The following is a 25,353-nucleotide window of genomic DNA, read 5'->3' as shown; positions in this document are numbered from 1 at the left end:
GGACCTCCGGTGGCACCTTTTTGACCTCTCATCTGCTTTGGTTGAAACTTGTGACTCCTGATCTGTGACATACGGCCCTTTGGAAACTCTCTCCTGACACTTTTTGACCTCCATTGACTCGTAGTTATCTGCTTAAGAAAGAGTACTTTTACATCCAAATAATTCATATTTCTCTGGTGTATGCTTGCATTGTAAATATTAGAAATAGTACAGGGAATAGTGTCACATCTTCGATTTTTAGCATAAAGAAATATAATATTCCATGAAAAAAGTCCTCACGGGAATCCTATCTTCACCCCAGAAGAGTTTATCGATTTCGTTTCCATAAAATTACACTACTAAGTCCAATAGCTTCCAAAAGATTACATCATTGGCTCAATGGCCCAATATAGCTCTAGTACAGGATAAGAAATTATAAGTATGTGTTTACAGTCATCCAAGGCAAAAAAAAGGATATGAAATTAAAATTACATCTCCAAAAGAGTTTTACAAAAGATGTCAAGGTAATTCCTCCATGTTAGCTTTCCAAAAAGTATTTCCACATCCAAGCACTCGATACATGCAAGCTACTTTCCTAGAGTTGTACCTGAAAATAATGAAGGGTTGAGTTACACTAGTCCAGTAGAGAAATCTATGTCCATTTTATATGTCAATGTAATGATCAATGCACCAAGAAGAAGGCGAAAAGTTAAGGAGATACCTCAAGTAGGCAGGAAGTTCTAACAAAGAGCGACCATATCTCACGACAAGATAAAATGAACTATCATTAAATTCTCCTTCATCCACAACTTATCATGCTTTTCACTGTCATTGTGTCAAGTGTTTCAAGTACGTTCTCCGGGTATTTGGGACCCTGTACGTCCCCTGCCGTCATAGCACCTATTGATGGATTTGTTCATCTGCGGGTATTCGGGACCCCATGCGTCCCCTGCCAGTATCACACCGATTGGTGGATCTGTTCGTAATCATTATGCCTTTCAATTATTCTTATTTCAAGTTTTCATTCAACAAACCACCATGTCATAGCATATACCATTTAACAAGTCTGTGTCATTCACATAAACATGTCACAATGCTCCACATAACTAGCCAAACGCATAAATAACACATTGGTACAATACCCATCTAATTTAACAGTTGAATATCATACAAGGAGAGCCAAAGGAATTAGGATTATCAATGAATCATTGAGGCACGAGCAAACATGTTTGGAGGTGGTTTGGAGTGATTGGAAGGAGTTCGAAGCATGCGAAGTCAAAACAGAACCAGAGAAAATCTGCCAGATGTGGGGCAGGGGTATCAATACCCCATTTGGAGGTATCGATACCTCAACAGAAAATTTTCAGATTTGAAATTGGTATCCATACCCCATTTTGAGGTATGGATACCACGAGTCCTAAATGTACGATTTTCTGCAGAAATGCGAATGAAAGGGAGAAAACTCGTGACTAATCTTCAAGCACTCAACTAGGGGAAGATCAAACTCAATATCCAAGCATCAAACTAACTCATAAACATAGATTCCCCTACCTCAAAGGTTGGAAGCTCAAACACGAGATCAAATGAACAAGCCCAATAATCCAAGTTTGAAATCCTCCAAGAACTCCTCTCCAAGCAATAATCCACCAAGCACAAGCTCAAAATCGCTAGTACAAGGTAGAATGGTGGTGGATCTATGTGGTTTTTGAGGTATAATGAGAGAGAAAGAGGAGGGGGGGGGGGGGGGGGGATGGGTTTTTGTTCCCCTACACACACACACATATATTACATTCTTGTTAGAATATAGTATTAGTAGTAGTCCCACATTGCTTAGTTTACTTATTTAATATGTGAGTCGTCTATATGAATAAGATTGTTATGTGTTAGGGTTAACACAACACCTTACGCACTTTTCCTATCCTTCCAAACAATATGGTATCAGAGCGCGATCCTAACCCACCATAGACCTTAATCCTAACCCTAACAGCATCGCCACCATTGTAGCAGACGTGAACTGTACTCGCGACTGTAAATAGTATTGCTGTAAACCCTAGCTCGCATAAACCCCAAATCAGTCCTCAAACAACTTGCAAAACCCTAACTCGAAGCCCTAATCCACTGCATCAGCCCTCACCCAGCCTTCGCAATCCTACAACAAAGCCACAATCGAAGTCTATGACGTTTGAAATCCAACAAGAAGCCCCGACAACCCTTGTTTCTACTTCATGACTATATCAAATCATCACCCAACGACCGACGACCATCGCTGACCGTCGTCCTGTCTCTGGCGTTCCTCGCCGACTGTCGCCCTGTCTCCGGCGACCCTCGCCGACCGTCGATCTGTTAGATTTCCTGGAGGGTTCTAACCTAAAACCAATTGGCAATAGGTGGAGTAGCCTCTAGAATTTATTAACCAAGCTTGGGTGGCTTAGATGAGCGATGTGGGACAAGTTTAACACTCCCCCTCACGTGCAGCCCGGATGCACGTGGAGGTGACAGACCAAGAGCTGACTGACTGACTCGGGCGATAGAGATGACAAAGACTTTCCCACGAGAGGTGAGGCCACCTAAGACCTAGCTTTGATACCATGTTAGATTTCTTGGAGGGTTCCAACCTAAAACCAATTGGCAATAGGTGGAGTAGCCTCTAGAATTTATTAACTAAGCTTGGGTGGCTTAGATGAACGATGTAGGACAAGTCTAACACAATCTGCCTTCAGTGAGTCTCCTGGTTGCTGGATTTGGTCTGGATCTACTAGATTGGTCTGCATCTCTATTTGTGCTATGTGGGTCTCGGTTCTCTAGTTTTCTGTTCATGATACAAGATCTTCTGATGTTCAATTCGTGTTCTTCTCTCAGTAAATACTGCTTTTGGTCAGATTGTTATATTATGTGGTTTATGGGTGCGTAGTGTTGGATCAGATCTGTCAGCTTTGGTTTTTTGATCATTACTTCCGTTTCGTGCACTGTTGATGATGTTGGGTGGTTGTTCAGCTTGGTGATCAGTTGGTGGTCGTTAACTCTATTAGTTGATTTTGTTGATTCTGTTCATTGGTATTGATTCGGTGCAATGGATGAGAGTGATAAGCCTGTGTCTACTTCTAGTTCCACTGGTTTTGGTAGTTCTGTTCGTACTTCTCGGTTTCGAGAGAGCTTGTCTATTATCTCCACACCTTTGAATGGTAAAAATTATGCAGTTTGGGTTAAAGCAGTTGAGGTTTATTATCTGGGTTAGACACAGTATCAGTATTTGATTGATCACCCTCCGGCGACGACGGCCTCTACATATCAGGCATGGGAATCTGAGGAATGCCCGGATTCGATCTAGTTGTGGAATAGTATGGAAGAACATATTGCTAGCACGCTTGTTTTCTTAGATACTACCAAAAAGGTATAAACACAGGCTCAGGAGATGTATTCTGGTGTTAACAATCTCCGTCGGACGTATGATCTTCATCGGTCCTTTTCTATATCCCAGGGTGATTTATCTTTGGAGGCTTACTATGCCAAATTTCGTGGTATTTGTGAGGAGCTCAATATTTGTGAGCCTATTTCATCTGACATTCAGGTTATGCGACGCCAGCGTGAGCGTATGCAGGTTGCTTGATTCATATCTGGTGCATCCACTGATTTTCGTGGTGTTAGCAATCAGCTCTTGGGATCTCGAGATTTACCTTCTCTTAGTGAGGAATATAGTTGTCTTCGTCAGTCATCTATATATGAGTTTGCACCCTCTCTTGATCGTTCGATCAACATTAGCGTCTGTTGTTTCTAGTAGTTCAGGTCCTTCCTTCAGCCGTGGTCATGGTCATGATTCTGGGTTTAGTGGTCGTGGTTGTGATTCTGGAGTTAGTGGTCGTGGCATTGGTTGTGATTCTGGTTTTGCTCATGGAGGTTGCATGTCAGGGGGATGTGGTCGTAGTCGCAGCTGTGATTCTAAGTTGTGTACTTATTGTTGGGGAACCAATCATACTGTGGAGTATTGTTATCATCTTCACGGGTTTCCTCAGGCTCATCAGGTTGCTATCTCTCAAGATGCTGGACAGCTTACTCTGCCTTCTGCCGACAATGTGGTGACTATCTCTGCAAAGGAGTACCAGCGCCTTCTGTCAACTTAGCCAACATCTGTGGGTTCTTCCACCACTGCTATGCTTGCTCAGACAGGACCTCCAGACGGGGAGGAAGATTGGTGGGGGTGCTGAACGTGGTGGTCTATATTCCTTCACCGTCATTCATTGGTCGTTGAAATCGTTTGTTGGTCGTTGGTCGTTGATATTATTTCGTTGAAGTCATTGAAATCGTTGAAGTTGAAGTTGGTTGGTCGTTGAAGTTGTTCATTGGTCGTTGCTATTGAAAGTTGTTCCATTGTTTTTAACAAGTTGGTTGTTTTTCATTATTGCTGTTAGTAGTTAAGGTAATTGTTTCGTTGGTTGATATGTAACAAGCTGGAGAGTCTCTAGCTTGAGGGGGAGTGTTAGAATATAGTATTAGTAGTAGTCCCACATTGCTTAGTTTACTTATTTAATATGTGAGTCGTCTATATAAATAAGATTGTTATGTGTTAGGGTTAACACAACACCTTACACACTTTTCCTATCGTTCCAAACAACAATTCTCACCCCTTTCACTTATAATTTCATCACATTAGCCTCGAAAACAAATTCACATAAAAATTCACCATTCTCATAACTCATGCATTTGATAAGCATTGAAGTATTAAAATTAAATACGGGTCTCTACAAATAGTCTGATGAAATGTCATATGAGAATTGTCATCTCAGCTGTTATGTGTCGCAGATGCTCACAATTGTTTCATAAATATCAGTTTTGCCTATCCTACTATGTAATTTCTAGCTTATGGGTATGTTATTTGCTTCCTTTGAGCAGGTTCTGCAGCTGGATGGGGGCAGTTAGATGATGCTGCTGTAGTCAAGGTATGGACTCTTGATGTTTGCTTTCGGCTTTCACAGAGGGAGGGAGCTTAAGTTTTGTTATTAGCTTACTGCTCTGGCTTCTAATAACAAATGCAAAAATATCTCAGTATTTTTAGAACTGAATTTAGCTGCCTTTCTGATGCTGGACAAGAAAGAGGAAGAATGGGAGACACACACACACAAGGGGTCAAAACCCTAGTTCTCAAATTCTCATTAATCAAAGTCTAACGATTATATCGCTAAACATCTTATTTATAGACTCATAACCCTAATGGAAATAAAAAGGAAACATTAACCGTAATGGAAATAAAAGAAAATATTATAAATACTAATTAAATATTAAATGCCTCCTATTACTAATATTTAAAATAACAAAATTACTAAAGACACTTATTGGAGCAAAAGACTTGATTGTACGCATCGGGCCCTTGCGATTGACTTGAGGCTTCCAAACCGGACAACTACGGTCCAACCAAGCAACAGCTACGCCATCACTTTCTAATGGAAAACTGGTAAATACACCATTGGCATATTTAAGGTCAAGTTCCAAATCTTGTTGATGTTTTGGTGACAGAATCTTATTAATATCAGCTGCTTAGTAAGTATGCACATGTCCATTATTTTGAAGATCAACAACATTTGAGAAAGGGTAGCTATAGATTGATAGTAGGTCCAAGGAACAGACATGGTTTCAATTCCGTTGAAAGAGTTGGAACATTTTTGTTCTCTGGAAACCTATTCATAGCCCTAGAGGAAAATTGAGTCTAGTGTTCCTTACTGTTCCAGTGAAGACAGCACAATGCTGTGACATGTCCTGATTCTCCTGGACATATGAAAACAAGATGTGCAGACATGAATCTCCAGTATCTCAAGCTAGAAAAAAAAAAAAAAAGATTAGATAACAAAGAAACGTCTCATGGTTCATCAAGTTTGGTTGGAAAGCAATTCAAGAATTTTCCACAAGAAGTCCAGAGATTACAGAGCTTTGTTCAACATCTTTGGAACTTATATTAGGAATAGAATTTGCTCCAGGAAGAAGATAGAAAACAATTATAGGAACCGGTCTCTATTTCTATCATGGAGCATTCCCAGTTGAATGCTATATGTTACTACTTATAGGTTGTAGTTTGTGTTCGTTTCCGTTTGGATATCGAGGCACGCCTTGGAATTCCTTTGGTTGTTATTTGATTTCAGGAATACCTTGTTATTTCCTGTTTTGGTTTTGGAATGAAACTTCTATTACAAAAAGAGGAAAAAAGAGAAGAAAAATCTCATCATTTGTTTTGGGCATCTATGAAGTTGAAGAATAGAGAAAGAAAGGAAAAGAGAACCGTTAGAAAGTTTAGCCGCTTGCTTAGATTGGAGTATCCCTAAGTCAGGATCCTTCTTCTTCCACTCTATCAAAATGTAGTAATTGCTCTTTCCGTAAACTGAGAATCCACTGCTACCCACTTCCCCCTTGTTTCAGCTCACCTTTTAAACGTCTTGATTGAGTTCTAGTTATTTTTTACCCTGCCCTTTGTTATTTACCTTGGCTGTCAGTTATTATCACAATGTAGTTTCCTTGGGACTAAGTACACTTTTAAAGTAATACACAAGTGCATTCAGCTCTTTGATGATGCATTACCTTTTCAAGTGAGTGCGCATGTAAACTTGATGTATAGAATAATCGGATATTGAAGACTGTTGTACAGTCTGTTGCCAAACATTAAAAAAAATTAAATGCCATCTGTTGCCAAACATATTCATGTGCTCCAAGTTCCTTTCTTGTTTCTTTTATGTTTGTGGATTGTTCCCTCTTTTGATATAACAGAAAGGACATGCAGAACTCGAGTTGATCCTTATGGTATTCAATAAGTCAACAAATGGTACTACATAGAAACAATCAGGATTCACATTAGTTAGTTCTCATAAGTGGTTTATTGTATTTGCAGTTTTACGAGACACTCACAGGTGTAAATGTTGAAGGGAAACTACCCATTCTAAAGAAAGAACTTGTCTTGAAATCTCTTCCAACTGAATGGCCTCTGGATCCCACTGATGGTATACGTACAATGCATCAGAGCAATTGGAAAACGTTGGTTATTCTGGACGATGACCCAACTGGTACTCAGACAGTTCATGATATTGAAGTGTTAACAGAATGGTGAGTGTCTTCCCAATTTGATCTTTTGACTAGGTGTTATATACTCGGGATGTGTATCGTACTTTTTTACCCGCTCTATGATGTGCCGGGATACTAGTGCTAATTGTAAGACATGTTGATCAATGCATATTCCGAAGTGGTGAAGTCTATTGTATGTACATGCCCAACAAATCAAGTAAGGCACTTTGGATCCAAATATGTACTCCACATTCCTTACTTGCATGCTAGATAAGCACTTAAAAATGATGAAGACCAAAATATTATGTGTATCTTAAAGATCAAGTCTTCTCAAAAAATAAGAACCACTCCAATCCAAGTCTCAATCTATCTTATTTGTACATTGGGTCTTTTAGAGAGTACCTTTTAGATTATACCTATCTTTGTCTATGTCTCGGGTGTAAAGTGAAGTCCCACATCGCCTAGGTACCAAACCAAAGTAATATGAAGTATATAAGGGTGAGTTCTACCCAAGACCATGTAACATCAGGATCGAACAAATTACTGTAATTCTCCTTCAAGCCTATGGATTAGGTAACATTTCCACAAATTTTACATGCTAAAGATCTTATCTTGTGCTTGCATATGCCACTATCTTTTGTATCATTAGATAGATGTAAAAAGGAGATACATTTAGTAATTATTGGTGTTACCTATTAATGTATTGAGATTGGATGATTAGGAGAACACTCACTATTACTGATTGCATAGTCATTGCCAATGACAACTTTCTTGAAGGAAGACATTTATCTATATGCTGCATTAGTGAATATTGATTCTAAAGTCATTCCCTATCAAGATGCCCTCAATGCCTTTCTATTTAAGAAGCTTAATATTAGTTGCTTTTGATTTTCTGTTTTTTATTTGCAGGAACATTGAGTCACTTGTTGAACAGTTTGGTAAAAAGCCTACATGCTTTTTTATTTTGACCAACTCGCGCTCTCTAAGTTCTGATAAGGTTAAAAGTCTTCCTCCAGAAGCACAAAATGATAAAATTGTGCTCATACCAAGACGAAAAATAACTTTTTTCTCTTGAAAGTAAATTGTCACTAGGTGTCTCCCTTGTAAAGCTTCCCTTGCTGAGTAGAAATGGCGCTTCTTACAGGCCAGTGCACTGATTGGAGACATATGCCGAAACCTATGTGCTGCAGCAAAGTTAGTTGAGAACACCGACTTTACAGTGGTTTTGCGTGGTGATTCAACATTACGAGGTCATTTTCCAGAGGCAAGGAAAAGCAACCCTCTTCTAATATTACGAGGAGAATTGGATTGTAAGATAAACGTTCTACGAATGACATAATGCTACTTGTTTATCTAGGAAGCGGATGCAGCTGCTTCCGTACTGGGTGAGATGGATGCATGGATCATCTGCCCCTTTTTCGTTCAGGGAGGCCGTTACACCATTGAAGATGTACATTATGTTGCTGATTCTGAGTGGTTTGTTATTTCCTTTCCTGGTGAAGTACAGCAATCTTGTTTCAACATGCTGAAAACCAATATTGTTGAACTATATCTTGGTGTCTGTAGGCTTGTACCGGCAGGGGACACCGAATTTGCCAAAGATGCTGCTTTTGGCTATAAATCTTCAAACCTCCGTGAGGTCTAGATTTCTTCCTATGTACTTTGATCGAGTGGCAGTTGGTCTAAACTCTAATTGGTGTTCGTGGGATTACTTTCTTTGTTCGTTGCAGTGGGTAGAGGAGAAAACTAGAGGCAGAATACAAGCGAACTGTGTTACATCCATCTCCATCCAACATTTGAGGAAGGGTGGACCAAATGCTGTTTGTGAGCATCTTTGCAGTTTGCAGAAGGTACGGATGACAATTCTCTACATGACTTTCTGCCCCAAGTAGTTTGTAGTAAGGAATTCAAGAGTAGAGTTTGGGACTGATTGTAATGAAGATTCATGTCTATTTGAATTTGTTTATCATTAAAGCATCCAACTCAAACCAATTGGCAATGAGTGGAGAGGCCCGCCAGGCTTTTTGAGATGAAAATTAACTGATGCGGGACAAATTCGAACAGTCCCCTGCATGTGCGACCCCTGACTTGCACAACAAAGGATCCAGGACATATAGATTATAGATACCGATGAAATAAAGTGCAACTATGGCACAAACAAAGGGGAAAAGCCTCCGAAAACCTAGTGCTGATACCATGTTAAAGCATCCAACTCAAAACCAATTGGCAATGAGTGGAGAGGCTGCCCAAGCTCATATACTTGATTTTGAGGTGATAATTAACCGATGTGGGACTAAAGTCCAACATTTATGTTTTATATTTTTTACGTTAGTTTCCTGAATTTGCTTAAAGGCATGAAAACTTCCCTAGTTCCCTTCAGGTTTGATTTTTCGCCCTTGGAGGTAGGCATGCAGGCCATCGACATGCCCCTACCCATCCCTAGGTACTACTGCGCTGCGGCCATGCTACTTGGCAAACTGAATCCAAGACCGCCCTCACTCTGCACATCACTTCCGTACCGAGGGGATTTGAGACATCCAAATGAGTCTCTTAATACGCTAGATATGTGACTTCACTCATAGAAGCAACATATTTCAGTTCCTTCTTCGCATACTTTTTCCCTGCAAGTTCTTCTAGTTGACCGCACCAGTCTTGAGGTTTTCTGTCCCATCCGCAGTTTCATTGTAATGTTGAGGGCATAAGTAGGGACCATTTCAACAACTGCAGGATAAAATAGTCTTGCTTTCCCTGCATGTTTCGTTAGTTGGCTCACGTCAAAGTCTCTCTCCGGTGGGCTCCCTTAGTTGAAAAACAAGAAGCTCCCTCATTCCCCCCCCATGGTGGAGCCTGCTCTCCCAACTCTTAGTGGGTTTCGGAGATTTACTGTCTGAATATGCAATATATCATACTTATTACATATTAATACTGTGCTTTCAACTCCCCTGGGACAGTGGCTTGCAGTAGTTGTGTTTCTACCTTTACTTCAACATAACCTACTAACACTCTAATGGGTGAAACAGGGATCTACCTGTATAATTAATGCAGCTAGTGACAGAGATATGGCTGTATTTGCAGCCGGAATGATCCAGGTACATTCTAATGTCCCTTCTGGTTTTCTGGTGGAGTATTATAGCCCTGGGAGGTCTTTGTCAATTGTCGAAACTGGAAAGATATCCTCAACCGATGTACTTTTGACTAGCAGGCAGAATTAATGGGAAGGCGTTTCTTATGCCGCACTGCTGCTAGTTTTGTTTCTGCTCGACTGGGAATTACTCCGAAAGCTCCTATTTTGCCTGAGGATCTGGGAATTGTTAAAGGAAGGAGTGGGGCACTCATCGTTGTGGGTTCATATGTCCCGAAAACAACAAAGCAGGTTAAGTTGGTGATTATTTTAATACTTTTTGCTTTTCTCTGCTCCTCTAGTACAGCTGATATTCTTTTCTCAAGTTCATTATCATAGTTCTCATAACCCACAGGTTGAAGAACTTAAATCACAATGCAGCCGCATACTAAGAATTATTGAGGTGATTCAGATGCTAATTGTCCTTTCCTATTTGGTACATTGGTATCAGATGAGAGATTTGTCGTGATCTCGCTTATTCTTTTCACACGCATTACTCACTATTTTCCAATCTGATTGCTGGGATGTTCAAATGTAATTTTCCCTGTCTATTATGAATAGATTTCTGTTGATAAAATAGCCATGAAATCCGTAGAAGAGAGGGACGAAGAAATAAATCGAACAGCTGAGATGGCAGATATTTTCCTTGGAGCTTGCAAGGACACTCTAATAATGACTAGCCGAGAGGTCGTCACAGGGAAAAGTACGTTTGCCTCTCCTCATATCTTATCAAATCGTTATGTTATTTCTAAATTGACGTGTTAGAGTTTTGATTCCTTTCCCACTCGAAGGTCCGCAAAGTAAACAATGATAACGAAATTTAAAATATTCCACCTCATACTGCCAACTTCCACTACCTGTGAGCTGTGCAATTGTGAGCAGAACCTTCACCTCCTCGACCCCTTATCCTGTAAAGTGTGCCAAACAGACGCATCCCAATAGGTTCCCTCTTTAGTTTTATCTACAATCCTGATTATACTTGATTTGATGTTCGTAAGTTTTTGTTAATGCGTTTTCTGTCCAAGGAAGTTGCAGAATCGGTGATCACCTCTTTCGTCATTGTACACTTTTTTCGCTAGCTTAGGTATACTTGCTGATTTATATAGGGGTTTCATCCTCTTGGATTCCTTTTATTAAATTTCACTTATTGAAAATAAAAATCAGTACAGTCTATTTTTCCTTATTAGAACATAATAAATGCAGAGAATAGTACAGTTACATTGTTGCTTTGGAGAATACATTTCTATTTTCTTCATTTCTGTATTATGGTTCTCTTTTCCATTTGACAGGTCCTTTAGAGAGTCTAGAGATCAATTTTAAGGTGAGCTCCGCCCTGGTGGAAATTGTTAGGAGGATAACTTCAAGACCTCGTTATATTCTTGCAAAGGTACTTCTATTTGGTCAAATGGTTGAAGTTGTCACCCCTCTGCCTTTTTTCTTGCTTACAAGTAATGAAGAGCTGAGAACTTCTCATGTTTCTTACTTTCTCCAGTAATTATTAAAGAACAAAAGTGGCATGATTTATAGTATTCTATTGCTTACTTTCCTTTATTTCATTAAGAAAGGTGTCCAAATTTTTCTGACCAGCATGTGACTATTTTTGCTTGAGAGTACAAATCCTTCCTTCGCAATGCTTCCAATAGAAGTGCTTGTACGAAAGTTATTGAACTAGAAAATAGCCCATATATGTTAGGTATTTCGCCAGACATGGTGTCCTTGATTTGTAACGTTGAGAGACCGGATGGCTGGCATTGACATTCATTGAATGTCGAATTTGTACTCGGTTGGGGATTGAGGCTGCTAATACTGTGTGTTTGAAGAACAGCCAAAGTTGCCCTGACAATAGTAGTCAAGGTGGTTGAAGGACAATGAAGTATCACTTAGCAGTAGTTGTTCACTTACACAAGGCACTTTTTCAACCCCAAATTTTAACTCTCTCACTGGGAATTATGTACAAAATCCTAACCTGCTATTGTGAGAAAGCAGTAATGGATTGGGTTAAAGTAACTGCCAACTGGTCCAAAACTAGATTAGACAAACCCCTAGCATCCCTAGAGGATGGAAGTGCTTTATGGGTCAAATATGTACCTTTCTCCTGCCATTATCATATTTCAATTCAAAATCTTGCAATATTTGCTTCACGTGTTGAGTAAAGCGGGGAAAGAAAAAGAGTAAAGAAAATGGATCTGCTTAGGTTGTCAATCGTTTTTTTCCCTTTCTGCTGTAGGGTGGAATTACCTCCTCAGACCTTGCTACAAAAGCTCTAGAAGCAAAACGTGCCAAAATAGTTGGGCAAGCATTAGCAGGTGTTCCATTGTGGCAGCTAGGTCCTGAAAGTAAACATCCGGGTGTTCCTTATATCGTTTTCCCTGGTAAGCTTACCTCATTTTATATCTTCATTTTCTTGCAAAAATCTGTTATTTTTTTTCAAGGTGTAACTTGTAAAAATGTATTTTTCCTCAGGTAACGTTGGTGATAGTAAAGCTCTTGCAGAAGTTGTGAAATCTTGGGCTCGTCCAGTCAGACTTTCGTCAACCAAGGAGTTGCTACTTGTGAGAAAATGTTTACCAAACTGTTGATTATCAACTTTTATTTAGATACTGACTACAATTTTACATTTACAAAGAATGCAGAAAAAGGTGGATATGCAGTCGGAGCATTCAATATTTACAATCTGGAAGGAATTGAGGCAGTTGTTGCTGCTGCAGAGGAAGAGCAAAGTCCTGCTATATTACAGGTATGAAGCAGTCTGTGAGAATAGTTAAATATTGACTAAAAGGTCTTATTCCATATTGTTAGAAGATATATCGGTATGTATTAGTGAGTGAGGGTATTCCAGTCTCTGTGTGTCTTGTACTCACATAATATAAAAATTTCAATAACTCGTGTGTTGGGTTTAATTTTACACCCTAAGCACTTTTTGCCTTCTCTTAAACAACACATATCATCTGCTTATCCATCTTTTAATGTGGTAAAATCCAGCATCATACGAAATACTAGGCATGTTTCAATAATTATGTCATGCTTACCATCCTTCTTTTATTTTTATTTATTAAATTTGAACTTTTAGTTATTTCTATACAAGAATTTTTTACTTTTTGACGTTTGGTAGATATTTTTGTGATTTTGAAATGGTTGACTTCCTAAAATTCATTTTCTTAGTGTTTATTTATTGAAGTATTTGTGTATGCTATTTTTGTTATTTTCTTGACTAGGTGCGCCTTGCTTTGCGCCTCACGCTAGACCCCGACAGACTTTTGCGCCTCTTGCCTTAAATAACTATGGAAGAGACTAAGGTAGCAAAAGACAACCAAATGGTCACTTAACATTTCTGGAATACACTCTTACCAACAGGACAAATAGCTTCCAAGGCTCACAAACTTTTTTGAATTCAACAAACACTTTTACCCATTGTAGGGAATTAAAGCATAGAAGAATATTAGTCATTTGGATCTTTAAAATTTTCATGAGTTTAATTTTTCCCTTTCTGGAAGGTACATAGGTTATGTTGAAGGTATAAATAATAATAAAGTTGCCCCTCTCTTTAAAAGCTTAAGCTTTTAGATGAGTTGGTGGTTAACAATCTAATATGGTATCAGAGCTAGGGTTTCAGAGAATTTGTTCCCCCTTGTTTGTGCCATAAGTGCACCGTTGTTTGTTGTGATCCAAGTATGGATCGTTTGCTTACCTCTCCACGTGCGAGTCGGGGGTTGCACTTGCGAGGGAGTGTTGGAGTTTGTCCCATATTGGTTAAATATCTCCTCCAAAACTAGTATATGAGCCTGGGCAGCCTCTCCACTCATTGCCAATTGGTTTTAAGTTGGATGCTTTAACAGGTTAATAAAATGCCATCAAAAGAAACATAGTTTAGTAAAATGTACTTTTGACTGGGAATAATTGACAAATTGTACATCACATAATCTGTTAATTTTATTTGCTTACGTACAATCGGGAAGCCAAAATGCAAAGCCACCACAAATTTGTTCCTGTGATAGCTTCTACGTTTGGTACATATATAGATAAACTCTATGCATCATTAAGGAGAGCAAATTCAGTTTTCCCTTTCTTATGAATTTTCATTCTTTCCATCACTGAAAATGAAGAGCTAGATGATGCATTCTCCATATTCATTTGTTGGATATTTTAGCCCTTTTAATGAGGTTGCTGTTTATGTCACAGATCCATCCTAGTGCCTTGAAGCAAGGGGGAATTCCCTTGGTTGCATGTTGCATCGCTGCTGCAGAGCAAGCCTGTGTAAGTGGAATTAGATAAAATAGAAATAGACAGCTATAACAAGTTGCACAAGGAAGAAAATAAGGATTGTTTGATGTTGCCATTGGGGGAGTGGATATGATCCAAGTTGAACTTGAAGCAAAATATAACCTTGGACCAAAAGAAAGTTTGTTTAATTTGACAACAATAGTCGTGGGAACAAAAACTAAACATTGTTGCTCGAGGTATAATCTGCACACCTAACTTTGTAAGCATTGTAATGCGTTTGATGGTCTAGGTTTCCTTTATCTGAAAAGTACAAACGAAAAGATTATCAGACTGAGATATCTGCTTTTTCAGTTGAGTTGCAGTTGCATCAGTGCAAAGTCTGTTTTTCCATATCTAAATGCCGTGTATAAGTATGTTTTGTATTGTCATAGCTGACATTCAATTTATCTTCTTATTTCACTTTTCCAATTGATAATTCAAGCTGTAAAATCTCTCGAGAATGAATTGCTGTCATGCCAACAGGTTCCAATCACTGTTCATTTTGATCATGGAAATTCCAAGAGAGAATTGGTGGAAGTTCTTGAGCTGGTAAGTCAGCTTTCTGTTCTGGTGGATGCATGTACCAATGGATTTGGCGTTAAAACAGTAGTTTACCAAACATATGTACTTTCCATTTTTTATCTTGCCAGGGATTTGATTCTGTAATGGTTGATGGTTCACACCTTCCCTTCAAGGACAATATTTCGTACACAAAGTTCATTTCATTCTTGGCTCACTCAAAACGTATGATGGTGGAGGCTGAATTAGGGAGGTTATCTGGAACTGAAGATGACTTGACTATTGAAGACTATGAAGGGAAGATGACTGATATTGAGCAGGTCTTCCAATTTTCTTGCTCAGCTGGTTAAATACTCTTCTCCTTTATACTTTCCTTCCCGACATCAGTTGATATGGCTCTATATGAATTTCAGGCTGAGCAATTCATTGATGAGACTGGTATAGATGCCTTGGCAGTTTGTATCGGCAATGTCCATGGAAAATACCCTCCAAGTGGCCCTAATCTCAGACTTGACTTGCTTAAGGTCAATTTTGATCGTGTTTTGTTTTAACCACATTTTCATTGTCTGTTCACATCTATCTTTTACTTATGGATTGACAAGTTACTTTGTGGGTATCGAATGGTGAGAAAATTATCCATATCTGAAATATGCTGGTCATGATAACCTGTTGACGAGGAACAAGGAGTTGTTTGGCCTAGCTTATTACGAGAAGGAAAACAATCCCATGATTTTAGGGATTTCGGTGTATTAGGATTTTCTGATTTTTTTTGAATGGCATTAGGATTTTCTGATTGATTTTCGTTAAGATCCTTTAGTGATAGTGAAAGTACTAATGTTACTTTTATTTCCTTGTTGTGGGTTCGGTTGCTGACAACCAACACGTTAAAAAGCCTGTTAGATCCCTAGATCGATGGATCATCTCTCTCTCTCTCTCTCTCTCTCTCTTGTGCGCTGTATATAGATATGTGTTGGTGTATATGTATATCAGCATATATAAGCTTATATCTCTGTATATTTTCAAATATATACATGACAGTATATATGTCTTTGTATATTTTAGTACTCTCTCCGTTTTTAAATAGTTGTCACTATGAAAATACGTGCTCTTTTTTGGATAAAAAGATAAAAGTACTCTGTGCAATTTTTTTAAATTTGTTGACATCAAATTAAATGTCAATTAGTTCTTTAAGGTTGCGTCAATAAAATTGCACGTCTTTTCGTGGTGGACTATCATTTAGGAACAGAGGGAGTATGTTGTACATTTTAGTATGTATCGGGATTTAAGTCTTAAATGTGTATCACTATATTAGTATATATTTCTTAAATATATGGTGAACATCCAGAACCTGGAACAACACATCGAAAATGTATGGTCCGATTTCTACTGCGAGAATTTTTTCCCCTTGAACTTCTTTCTTGGAGCCATCAAAAGCTCGGTTAGTCATATTACTGGGTTGGATGTTAGCTTTGCTCATTCCAAGTTTCGTAATGGTGAAGAGTGGGCAGATGTTGAGCGCCGAGCCATTGTCAATCAGTACCCGTGCCACTACCATTTCACCTGGATATGCAGTGCCTTATTATTTATGCTTAGTACCCTCTGGAGGGAGCCCCTCATCACTGAAAGTAATGGTGTTGGCTGCCAAGACTTGCCGTACCAGATGCTGGAGATTTTCCACAGAGATATCTGTTGGCACATGTGCATCATTGAAGTTGAATTCGAGTGAAAAGCAGTTAGCTCCCGTGACCGTGTCCCCATTGTATTTGAATTCCCGTGTCCGTGTCCATGCTACATAGTGTATGAGGGTGCTGCCACTACTATTCGATCCCCAGTGGGTAAACAAGCGAACTACCAATCAAACTAGGATTACACCTAGAGTTTGCTTTGAGTCCTTACCTCTTTGCTTTAGTTGCGGATGAATTGACTATTCTTATTTTGGATGATATTCCACGGTGTATGTAGTTGGCAAATGATAATTTCTAAGTAGATGAAACTGCGAGAGGTGTTAATACTAAACTAGAAGCTTGGAGAGGAGCATTAGGATTAGTAGGAATAAAATGGAATACGTGGAGTGTCCATTCTTACCCCAAGCTTTTAATAATATGGTCGTGATCTGTCATTACGAAGTGACTATTTTTTATTATAATTAGAACTATAAAATAAAATAATGGATCTCCATAGATTCTAGATACTGTTGCGGATGCTAGCTCTGCTGCTGGTTCACTCGCTCGATCCATCAGAAGCATATATATTTTTGGCCTAATTCTTCTTGTGATGATCGATTCAACCTCTGATCAAAAAGATATAAGTAGCTACAACACTGCACAGGTGAATACGTACAACACCTAGTATCCATTGTTTACGGCTAGGACTACTGGGGTCTCTAATCTCCCTCGAATATCTTGTAACAATTATAATATTAGAATTAATAATTTGAAGTTAATATCAAATAATATAAAATCGAATTAATTATGAAATTTATATTCAAATTATTTAATTTTGACATGTAGAATCCCGTGTGAATCAGCAAAGGCCACCTTGCAAATGCATAAGAAATGCATGCATTTCCAAACGAAATCCATTCTTACTCAAGCTTTTAATAATATGGTCTGTCATTTTTTTCCTTGTTCTAATTTTTTTATAACGTTCCCTACAAATGGGTGTTTTTTAGTGGTAGTCAAAGTGGTCGTGTTTATAGTGTGACCCTCCAAAATCAAGAGTTACCAAGAAGCAAGCGTTTTTTATCATCTTGGCTCAATTGTTATTAAGGATGGAGGAATTACAAAGAACATCATTAGAGTAGAAGTTGCATGGGCCAAGTGGCAGAGTGGACCGCTAGATACCCACAAAGTTGATGGAGAAATTCTACCATACCGCTGCTATAAGACTAGCCATGTTATAGGACACAGAGTGTTTGGCCTACTAAGAAACAACATGTGAGTTAGAGGAGAGTAAAAAGCAATCTGCTGTTGCTCGTTTCACTGCTGAAGCCGAATACCGTGCTATGGCCCACGCTACCTCAGAAATAGTGTGGCTTCTATCCGACATGGATGTCTCTGTTTCTTCTCCTACATATCTCTATTGTGCATCTTCAGTCTGGCATTACTCTACCCCATTACTCCACCCTTCGATTCGTCTACGCTGCAGTTGGTGGACTTTTCACAAAGACCCACACTGCAGCTCGTTTTCGCTTCCTCCTTGGTTGATTGGGTATCCTTGTAATCTTCTATTTTAGGCATGATATCGTGAGCGTATCTTGTAATATTTTCCATCTTGGGGGGATTGTATATCCGTGTAATCTTCTATTTTAGGCATGATATCGTGATCATACCTCGCATCTTGTAATATTTTCCATCTTAGGCATGTGTTAGCTTTGCATTTGTATTAACTTGAATCAATAATACAATACAGTTTCTTCTTCTTTCTCCGTTCTTTTTTTCTGTAAGCTATGTAGGACACGGACACAGACACGGGACACAGCAATTCTAAAAAAATGGGGACATGGACACGGCGGGGGACACGCCACGTGTATAAATAAATAAAAAATATATATTATCATTCATAATTTTTTTATGAACCATCGTTGTATATGAATAATTTCACTAATTGTATAATTTTTTTTCAAAGGCATAATTACAGTTGACTCTATTTTTTTTGAATAATTTCATGTTAACCCCCAAAAAATTAAAAAAAATTACATTTTGACCCCCAGTTGTGTCCCCTATCAAAAAATAATAAAAATTATTGGACACGCCACATGGTGTGTCCAATACATGTCCCTGTGTCCCCAAGCCGTGTCCCCGTGTCCAATACGTGGATACGGCGTCCTTTTGGAGTGCCGGTGCTTCATAGTCTTTAAGTTCACAGAGTAATCTTATTATATGTGAATAATATATCTGGGTGGATGAAGTATGACTTTTTGATGAAGAGAGAGAACATGTAGATACTGTCACAATGCTTGGTATAGGGTTTTCTGGCTAAATTTTATAGTTAACGAATTAGCTGGAATAACTAGATGAAGCAACTGTTGGAAGAGGGTTCTAGGGTTTACTTTATGAGAATTTTCATTTAAATGCAAAGGGTGGAACACAGACAGAGAACCTTGAGTTTTATTAAGTATAAACTTTTCCTCTGTTGAGTTGGATTTGCTTACTATGCACACCAATTCATATGTTCGGAAAGAATAAGACTTAAGGACCGTGTTTTAGAATATTCCATTAATACTACAAATCATCTAAATAAATAGTCAAATTTCGCAATATCTATGTTTTTCCCTGATACATGGAGGAGAGGGAAAATCAAATTAGTTTTAATCCAAAGGTAATATTATGTTTAACCATACCTCAAATTTCTGCAAGTCTCTTCCATTTTTAACTATTTTATTTAAAAATCTTTTGTATTTCATTTTCATGAGGTAGTGTGCACGGTGAGCAGGGAAATGTATGAGGCTTGGGAAAGGAGGGGAATGAACATATGCTTTTTTAGCTGATTTTTCTTGGTTTTTGGTTAAATAGCAAAAAAAAAAAAAGAAGAGGGAATGCCGAGTGGAGTTATGTGGTATAGATTTTTGGCACTACACCTGCTTTGTATTTTTAGTAGTTATATTGATTCTCCAGATTACATAACATATAAATACACAGCCAGGAATTGCATATCTGTGTTTCAGGAAATGCCATACAAGTTCAAGAAAACTGAAAGGAAACTCCAATTTCATGGAGGTTATTATTTATTTGTTGAAACTTGGTTTTGTTAAATGGTATTGTCACAGGCTCATTCATGGAGTTCCTTGCAGACATACACAGTTTGTGATTTTCAAGTGGATCTTATATTTCTTCATTGGAACATTGCTTAGGAAACCGTCAGACTGATATCCATATTAACTTTTAATCTGAGCACATGCTTTGTCCAGGATCTTCACGTCTTAAGCGCAAAGAAGGGAGTCCATCTTGTTCTTCATGGAGCTTCTGGATTGCCCAGGGAACTTGTCAAGGTGCACCACTTGATAATAGTGGTTATTATGTCTCAAATGTGCTTGATTTTCTGAGTTTCTCTTGTTGTGCTGTGTTAGTTTTGAATAATACCTTTACTGAATTCTGATGGTTAACACAACGAAAAATGAAAGTCAACAGACAATGTTTTCAGTGGTCAAGGGAAAACGAGTTGCTTTCGTGGAATTATTTTCTTTAAAATGTAGCAAACTGTTTCCAGGCATAACAAGACAAACCAGGGTCTTGCCAATGCAACCACCAATGTCATCAGCACACTGCTACCATTCCACCACCACATCTTACCCCCATCATCATTGCCATAACACCTATGACCACCACCCAAACTACCCCTATGCAACCACTAGCACTATCATTTTCAGTGAACGCGAGGAAACATTTTTTATGGGGAAAAATATTCGGAGAATATTTGCTGCCCAAACAAACGATGCATTAACTCTGAGGAGTTTCCAGTGCATTTTTAGATTGCACTAAACTAAGGCTTACCTTGACAATGCTGATTAGAATCTGAGTGTTGTCATTTTTCCTGTTTGACTGCCTTGACAGGAATGCATAGAGCGGGGTGTGAGGAAGTTCAATGTGAATACTGAGGTGAGGAGGGCTTACATGGACTCCATAAGCTGCCCCCAGAACGATCTCATCCATGTTATGGCATCCACAAAGGAAGCCATGAAACTAGTTGTTGCTCAAAAGATGCATCTATTTGGCTCTGCTAGAAAAGCGTGCTAAAAATCTTATGTTGGACAGAGAAAGGTACTTTCAAGCTTTTCCTACCGCTTGAAGTCTGTTGAACAACAATTCTCATTTTCTTGTGATGTGCAAAAGATATGCTTTATGAATGATTAGTATTCCTGTTTGTTACAGCCTATAAGGATTGCTTATGGCCTTGTTATGGTGTATATTCATGCCTGATTGTTTGTCATAGCCCTTGCAAAGGCAAAAGCGCTCAACATAAATTGAAAAAACTGATCATTGTAGGTTTCGGTAGTTGTGTTTTTGAGATTATGATTGTATTTTGGTTGCTTTTAGCTGCTATGAGTTTTTTTTTTTTTTTTGCCAAACGATATACATTAGTAGGGTGTTAGTATGTTAGTCAACTGGGGGCTTAGAGGCTATCTGTAACGCTCCGAATTTTGGGTACGTTAAAAAGACATTTTATTACAAAAACAAAGTGAGTCTGGCTCATTATTACATCACAAAGTCTTACAAGAGTACTTTTATCTATCAAGGGAGGGAACTAGCGTTCCTAATTACTGCTCCGCCTGCTCTTCCATCCTAGCAAGCTCCTCGGCTCCGAAGGCCTCCAATGTGTACAGCTCATCCTGTTCATCTATAAGGTCTGACATATTATACCGGCGTCGCTACCAATATAATATGTCAGGGTCACCAAAAGGTAATACCATAAGCTACGAAGGCTCAATAGGATAATCCTTACCCACTAACCTTTAACTTACGAACAATAGATCATAAAACTGACGATTTTCATATAGATCATGCATACATAAGAAAACGGTTAACAATGACACATTCACAATCAATATTCAACTAGCGTTGGTGTCCAAAATTCTCTGAGTTTCTCCTACGCGACTCGTTGTGGACTGTGTCTCCATTTTCCACTTTTCATTTACCATATCATCATTTCCAAAATCGTTTTTATTCACCCAACCTCGGTTCCGCCGTTCCGGTCTCCCGAGTATCCTCACAATGGTTCCGTCGCATCAGGTTCCCATTGGCACACAAAACTTTGCATTGGCTCCTCTCCGCGGATAACCAAGCCACATTACCAATGAAGCTATCATGTCCGGCCCCATGGCAATCTTCACAATGGGCTACCATGTCCGGCCACATTGCGGTTTTCATAAACATTAAATTACCTTCAATGAGACTACCACGTCCGGTTCCATGGCAACACACACCACACAATGGGCTACCAAGTTCGGCTACATTGCGGTTTTTAAAATCCTTACACACAATGGGCTACCGCGTTCAGCCACATTGCAGTATCGAAACACATCTTTTCATTAACTACACCCTAGGTGTCATGTTTCTAACTTTCTTGATTTCTGTGTCTCGTTTTCGTGCATAGACTCCGCAGTAGGACTTTTCTCATACGTAATCATAAATCATTCATTGTAATCTTGAAACTAAACTAGCAAGATCATCCAACTCTATATTATTCTATCATGCTCATATCACAACTTAAAGCATAACGCCACATATACGGACACCTTTGGAGTGGATACCACTTATGCTTTATCACATATCAAACAGGTAATCCAAGTAATCATATATACATGCTCATAATCATCCTTAAGATCAAAATACGAATACTTTTATGCATTTCGATATACAAACAACATACAATATACGTAGAGTAAGTAAGTAGAGGTATTTTACATATACTTAGAGATAGGGGATAAGAATAATCTACTTTCTAACATACGGTTCTATACGTAGAGTTGGTGAACAAGGAATCCTACATATACTTAGAGATAGGGGATAAGGGTAATCTACTTTCTAACATACGGTTCTATATGTAGAGTTGGTGGACAAGGAATCCTACATATACTTAGAGATAGGGGATAAGGGTAATCTACTTTCTAACATACGGTTCTATACGTAGAGTTGGTGGACAAGGAATCCTACCTTACTTCTTGGCGGTGGGTCGGTTTTTGAGAATAGGTCGTCGGTTTTGCGAATCGGCGGCATAACGGCTCCGAAGTGCTTCGAAAGGAAGAGAGATGGGTTTTCTCTTCCTAGAAACAACTTTGCTAACTAAACTAGGCTACTTTAAAGATCTAGGGGTGGTTTTTGGAGGTGGTTTGGTGGTAGCTCTCAAGAACTTCAAGAAAACTCAAGAAACTTGAACTTGGAAAGCTTAGAAATTCTAGAGAGAAGTTGGAGCAAAGTGTGAAGGTGTGAGTTTAAGCTTGGAATGACTTGCTATTTATAGGCCAAGGCTCCTCCCTCTCTCTCTCCCACCCGAATCTCTCTCCCTCTCCATATCTCATTTTTTATTCAACTTGTCATGCTTTCTTTGAAAGATCAAGACCTAGTTCTAGGCTTGCATGGCTAGATTTAGTACTTTGGATTGGATTATGGAAAGATTGGTGGAGGAAAGGAGGATTGTACAAGGTTTTAAATTGGTAGATGTACAAATAAGGACAATGTGAATGGATTTTGCTTGAACAAGTATATAACCCAAAATTGAAAGGATGTAAGAAGATCATGAAAAATCAAGTTAAGGTACAACCAAATCTCCTCTTTTCTCTCCTTCTCTCTCTCTCCCTCCTCTCTCTCTCTCTCTCTCTTGTACAATATATATATATATATATATATGTATATCATCACATGGGAAATCTAGAAAATGATTTATTTAATAAATCCTAGTACTTGTTGGAAGATTGACTCTATTATCCAATGGATAATATTTTTCCTAGTAGTTATTGACCAATGGTTAATGGGGTGAAGTAATATCTACCTAAATAATGCTTATATGTCCTTTTAGGCATGTGTATATATACCTATATATAATTATATATTTGTACTTAACAATCTAGCATATATATCTTTTTAATGGAAAGTCTATCGTCTAATGGATAAAAGTTTCTCTAACTTTTATCATCCAATGGGTAAAGATCCAAGATGACAAGTATGACTTGTTAACTAGTCATATATATGTGTATGTATATGCATATAATAACCTAGGTCCAAAAGGTTTTATTAGGGTTTGAAAGGTTCAAGGAGGTTCAAAAGGCTCATCTAGGGTTAGGAGAAAGTAACTAAATGAATTGGTAGTTAGGTTCCTCTAATTGGTTAGAATCTAACTATACTTGCCAAGTAGAATCTCTAGCCATGAAATATATTTTATAAGTCTCAAATCTAGTTATGACGGATTATTAAAGTTAAAAAGAAATTTTTTTTGGAAGCAAATCCAAGTATTAAAATAAAATTCAAATTTTTAACGAAATTTTTACTTACTAAAAATCAGGGTTGTTACACTATCCATAGCCCTGAAACCCCAAACCTGCTCCCCGTGGGACTCGAACCTTGAACCTTGGTCACCACTGGGGAGAGAGGAGAACAAACCACCTATGCTAGCGTGGTGTTCTCTAGCTGCTATAAGTTGTTGAAACACATTATTTATTAATCCGGTTCTGTTACCCCCTGCAGTTGTTTGTGCAGTTTTGGCACCAAAACTGATTCCTACTTTGCAAACTCCAATTTTCCATGTTGCTTTTCAGGTTTACAAGCCGTGATCAACCTATGTGAACAGCAGGACCTTCCTTGAGTTTTCCAGGGCCCAAACTTATTGTGGTAAAAGTAACCACACCATTATTATTTTTTGAAGTGTTTTAATACATAGGCCGAGTTTCCTTTTTGGTTTGCACATTCATGACAAAAACACACATTTGCATGTATCATTTTTCATCGAGTTGTACTTTTCTTTTTCATCGAGTTGTACTTTTCTTTTACACTTTGATAAAGAGTCTGTGCTAGGGTACGGAAAGAAATCTCAATTTTTGTAGTTGAGTGCGGTAGATGTTAGTCAAGTTCTTATTGGGCCGGTTCACGAAAGAGTTGGAAAATAGGGTATTTTGCTCAAGCAAAGTCAAGTTCATATTGAGCCAGTTCGTTTTTTGCTCGGATGTGTTTTGGGGCCTTAAAAGTATCGACCCATATGGTGATAGAAAAAAAAAGGCAGAGTGCTGCTCTTCAGCCTAGTGATATACCTCTGATATAAAACTCCTTTAGAGGCGAGTATCGTGAGTTCTCGAAGATTACAACAGTTTCATAAACACTTGGGGCTAAATGATGTTCTAGGAGAGGCTGTTCTTTTTCCTACTTCAACATATTCAACATCTGTGCGACATTCTTTCGTGGAGTTTGAAAGGATTCAGAATTCGGCGATCATGCTAGGGTACGATGAACGTGGATTCGGCAAATAGTTCTAAGGACTCGTGGTGAGGATACATAGTAATTTAGTAAGAATATTTGTAATCGTAGAATGTTTTTAGTACATGATTCATTCCCGTGGTTTTTATCCATCTACGGGTTTTTCACATATATTCGGTGTTATTCTTTTTATTGCTCTTCATTGTGCGATTGAGTTGATATATTGATTGATGAGTTCTTGATTAAGAGATTATCAATAGCAAATCTATAAACCTAGGGAAGCTAGGATATTTCAGAACCCACCAGCTAGGCACATACAGTAAAGCAAGGGCAGAGCGTACATATTTCGTAACCAAAACTTGTAACATACATAGACTTCAGACATCTTAGGAAACATATTAAGAAACATTTTCATTATAACATATCGCTCAAAACACCGACATATCTCTTCATAACAAAGAAAAACCAAATCATATTTCAAAAAAAAGAGAATTCATAAAATTTTCCATTTCAAAGTGTTTGAGGTTACTCATA

At 38.4% G+C, this 25,353-nt stretch overlaps 1 protein-coding gene across 1 annotated transcript in view; it reads left to right on the top strand.

The window, feature by feature from the left end:
• LOC131336002 (uncharacterized) overlaps window positions 1-20,951 on the top strand; it is a 61,241-nt gene extending 40,290 nt beyond the window's left edge. Inside the window, 21 exon segments of the mRNA XM_058371607.1 lie at window positions 4,867-4,913; window positions 6,848-7,059; window positions 7,927-8,014; window positions 8,162-8,286; window positions 8,371-8,493; window positions 8,584-8,656; window positions 8,748-8,867; window positions 10,038-10,106; window positions 10,220-10,390; window positions 10,494-10,541; window positions 10,700-10,841; window positions 11,428-11,525; window positions 12,366-12,510; window positions 12,602-12,690; window positions 12,765-12,875; window positions 14,318-14,392; window positions 14,882-14,947; window positions 15,049-15,237; window positions 15,331-15,441; window positions 19,827-19,907; window positions 20,470-20,951. Of these exon segments, the coding sequence (XP_058227590.1) occupies window positions 4,867-4,913; window positions 6,848-7,059; window positions 7,927-8,014; window positions 8,162-8,286; window positions 8,371-8,493; window positions 8,584-8,656; window positions 8,748-8,867; window positions 10,038-10,106; window positions 10,220-10,390; window positions 10,494-10,541; window positions 10,700-10,841; window positions 11,428-11,525; window positions 12,366-12,510; window positions 12,602-12,690; window positions 12,765-12,875; window positions 14,318-14,392; window positions 14,882-14,947; window positions 15,049-15,237; window positions 15,331-15,441; window positions 19,827-19,907; window positions 20,470-20,652 (2,366 nt within the window). The 3' untranslated portion in view covers window positions 20,653-20,951.
• The last annotated feature ends 4,402 nt before the right edge of the window (window positions 20,952-25,353 follow it).

The sequence above is a fragment of the Rhododendron vialii genome, chromosome 8a, assembly GCF_030253575.1.
Source record: "Rhododendron vialii isolate Sample 1 chromosome 8a, ASM3025357v1".
NCBI lineage: Eukaryota > Viridiplantae > Streptophyta > Magnoliopsida > Ericales > Ericaceae > Rhododendron > Rhododendron vialii.
The sequence above is the reverse complement of the archived record's forward strand: the minus strand, read 5'-3'. Positions and strand labels throughout refer to the sequence as shown.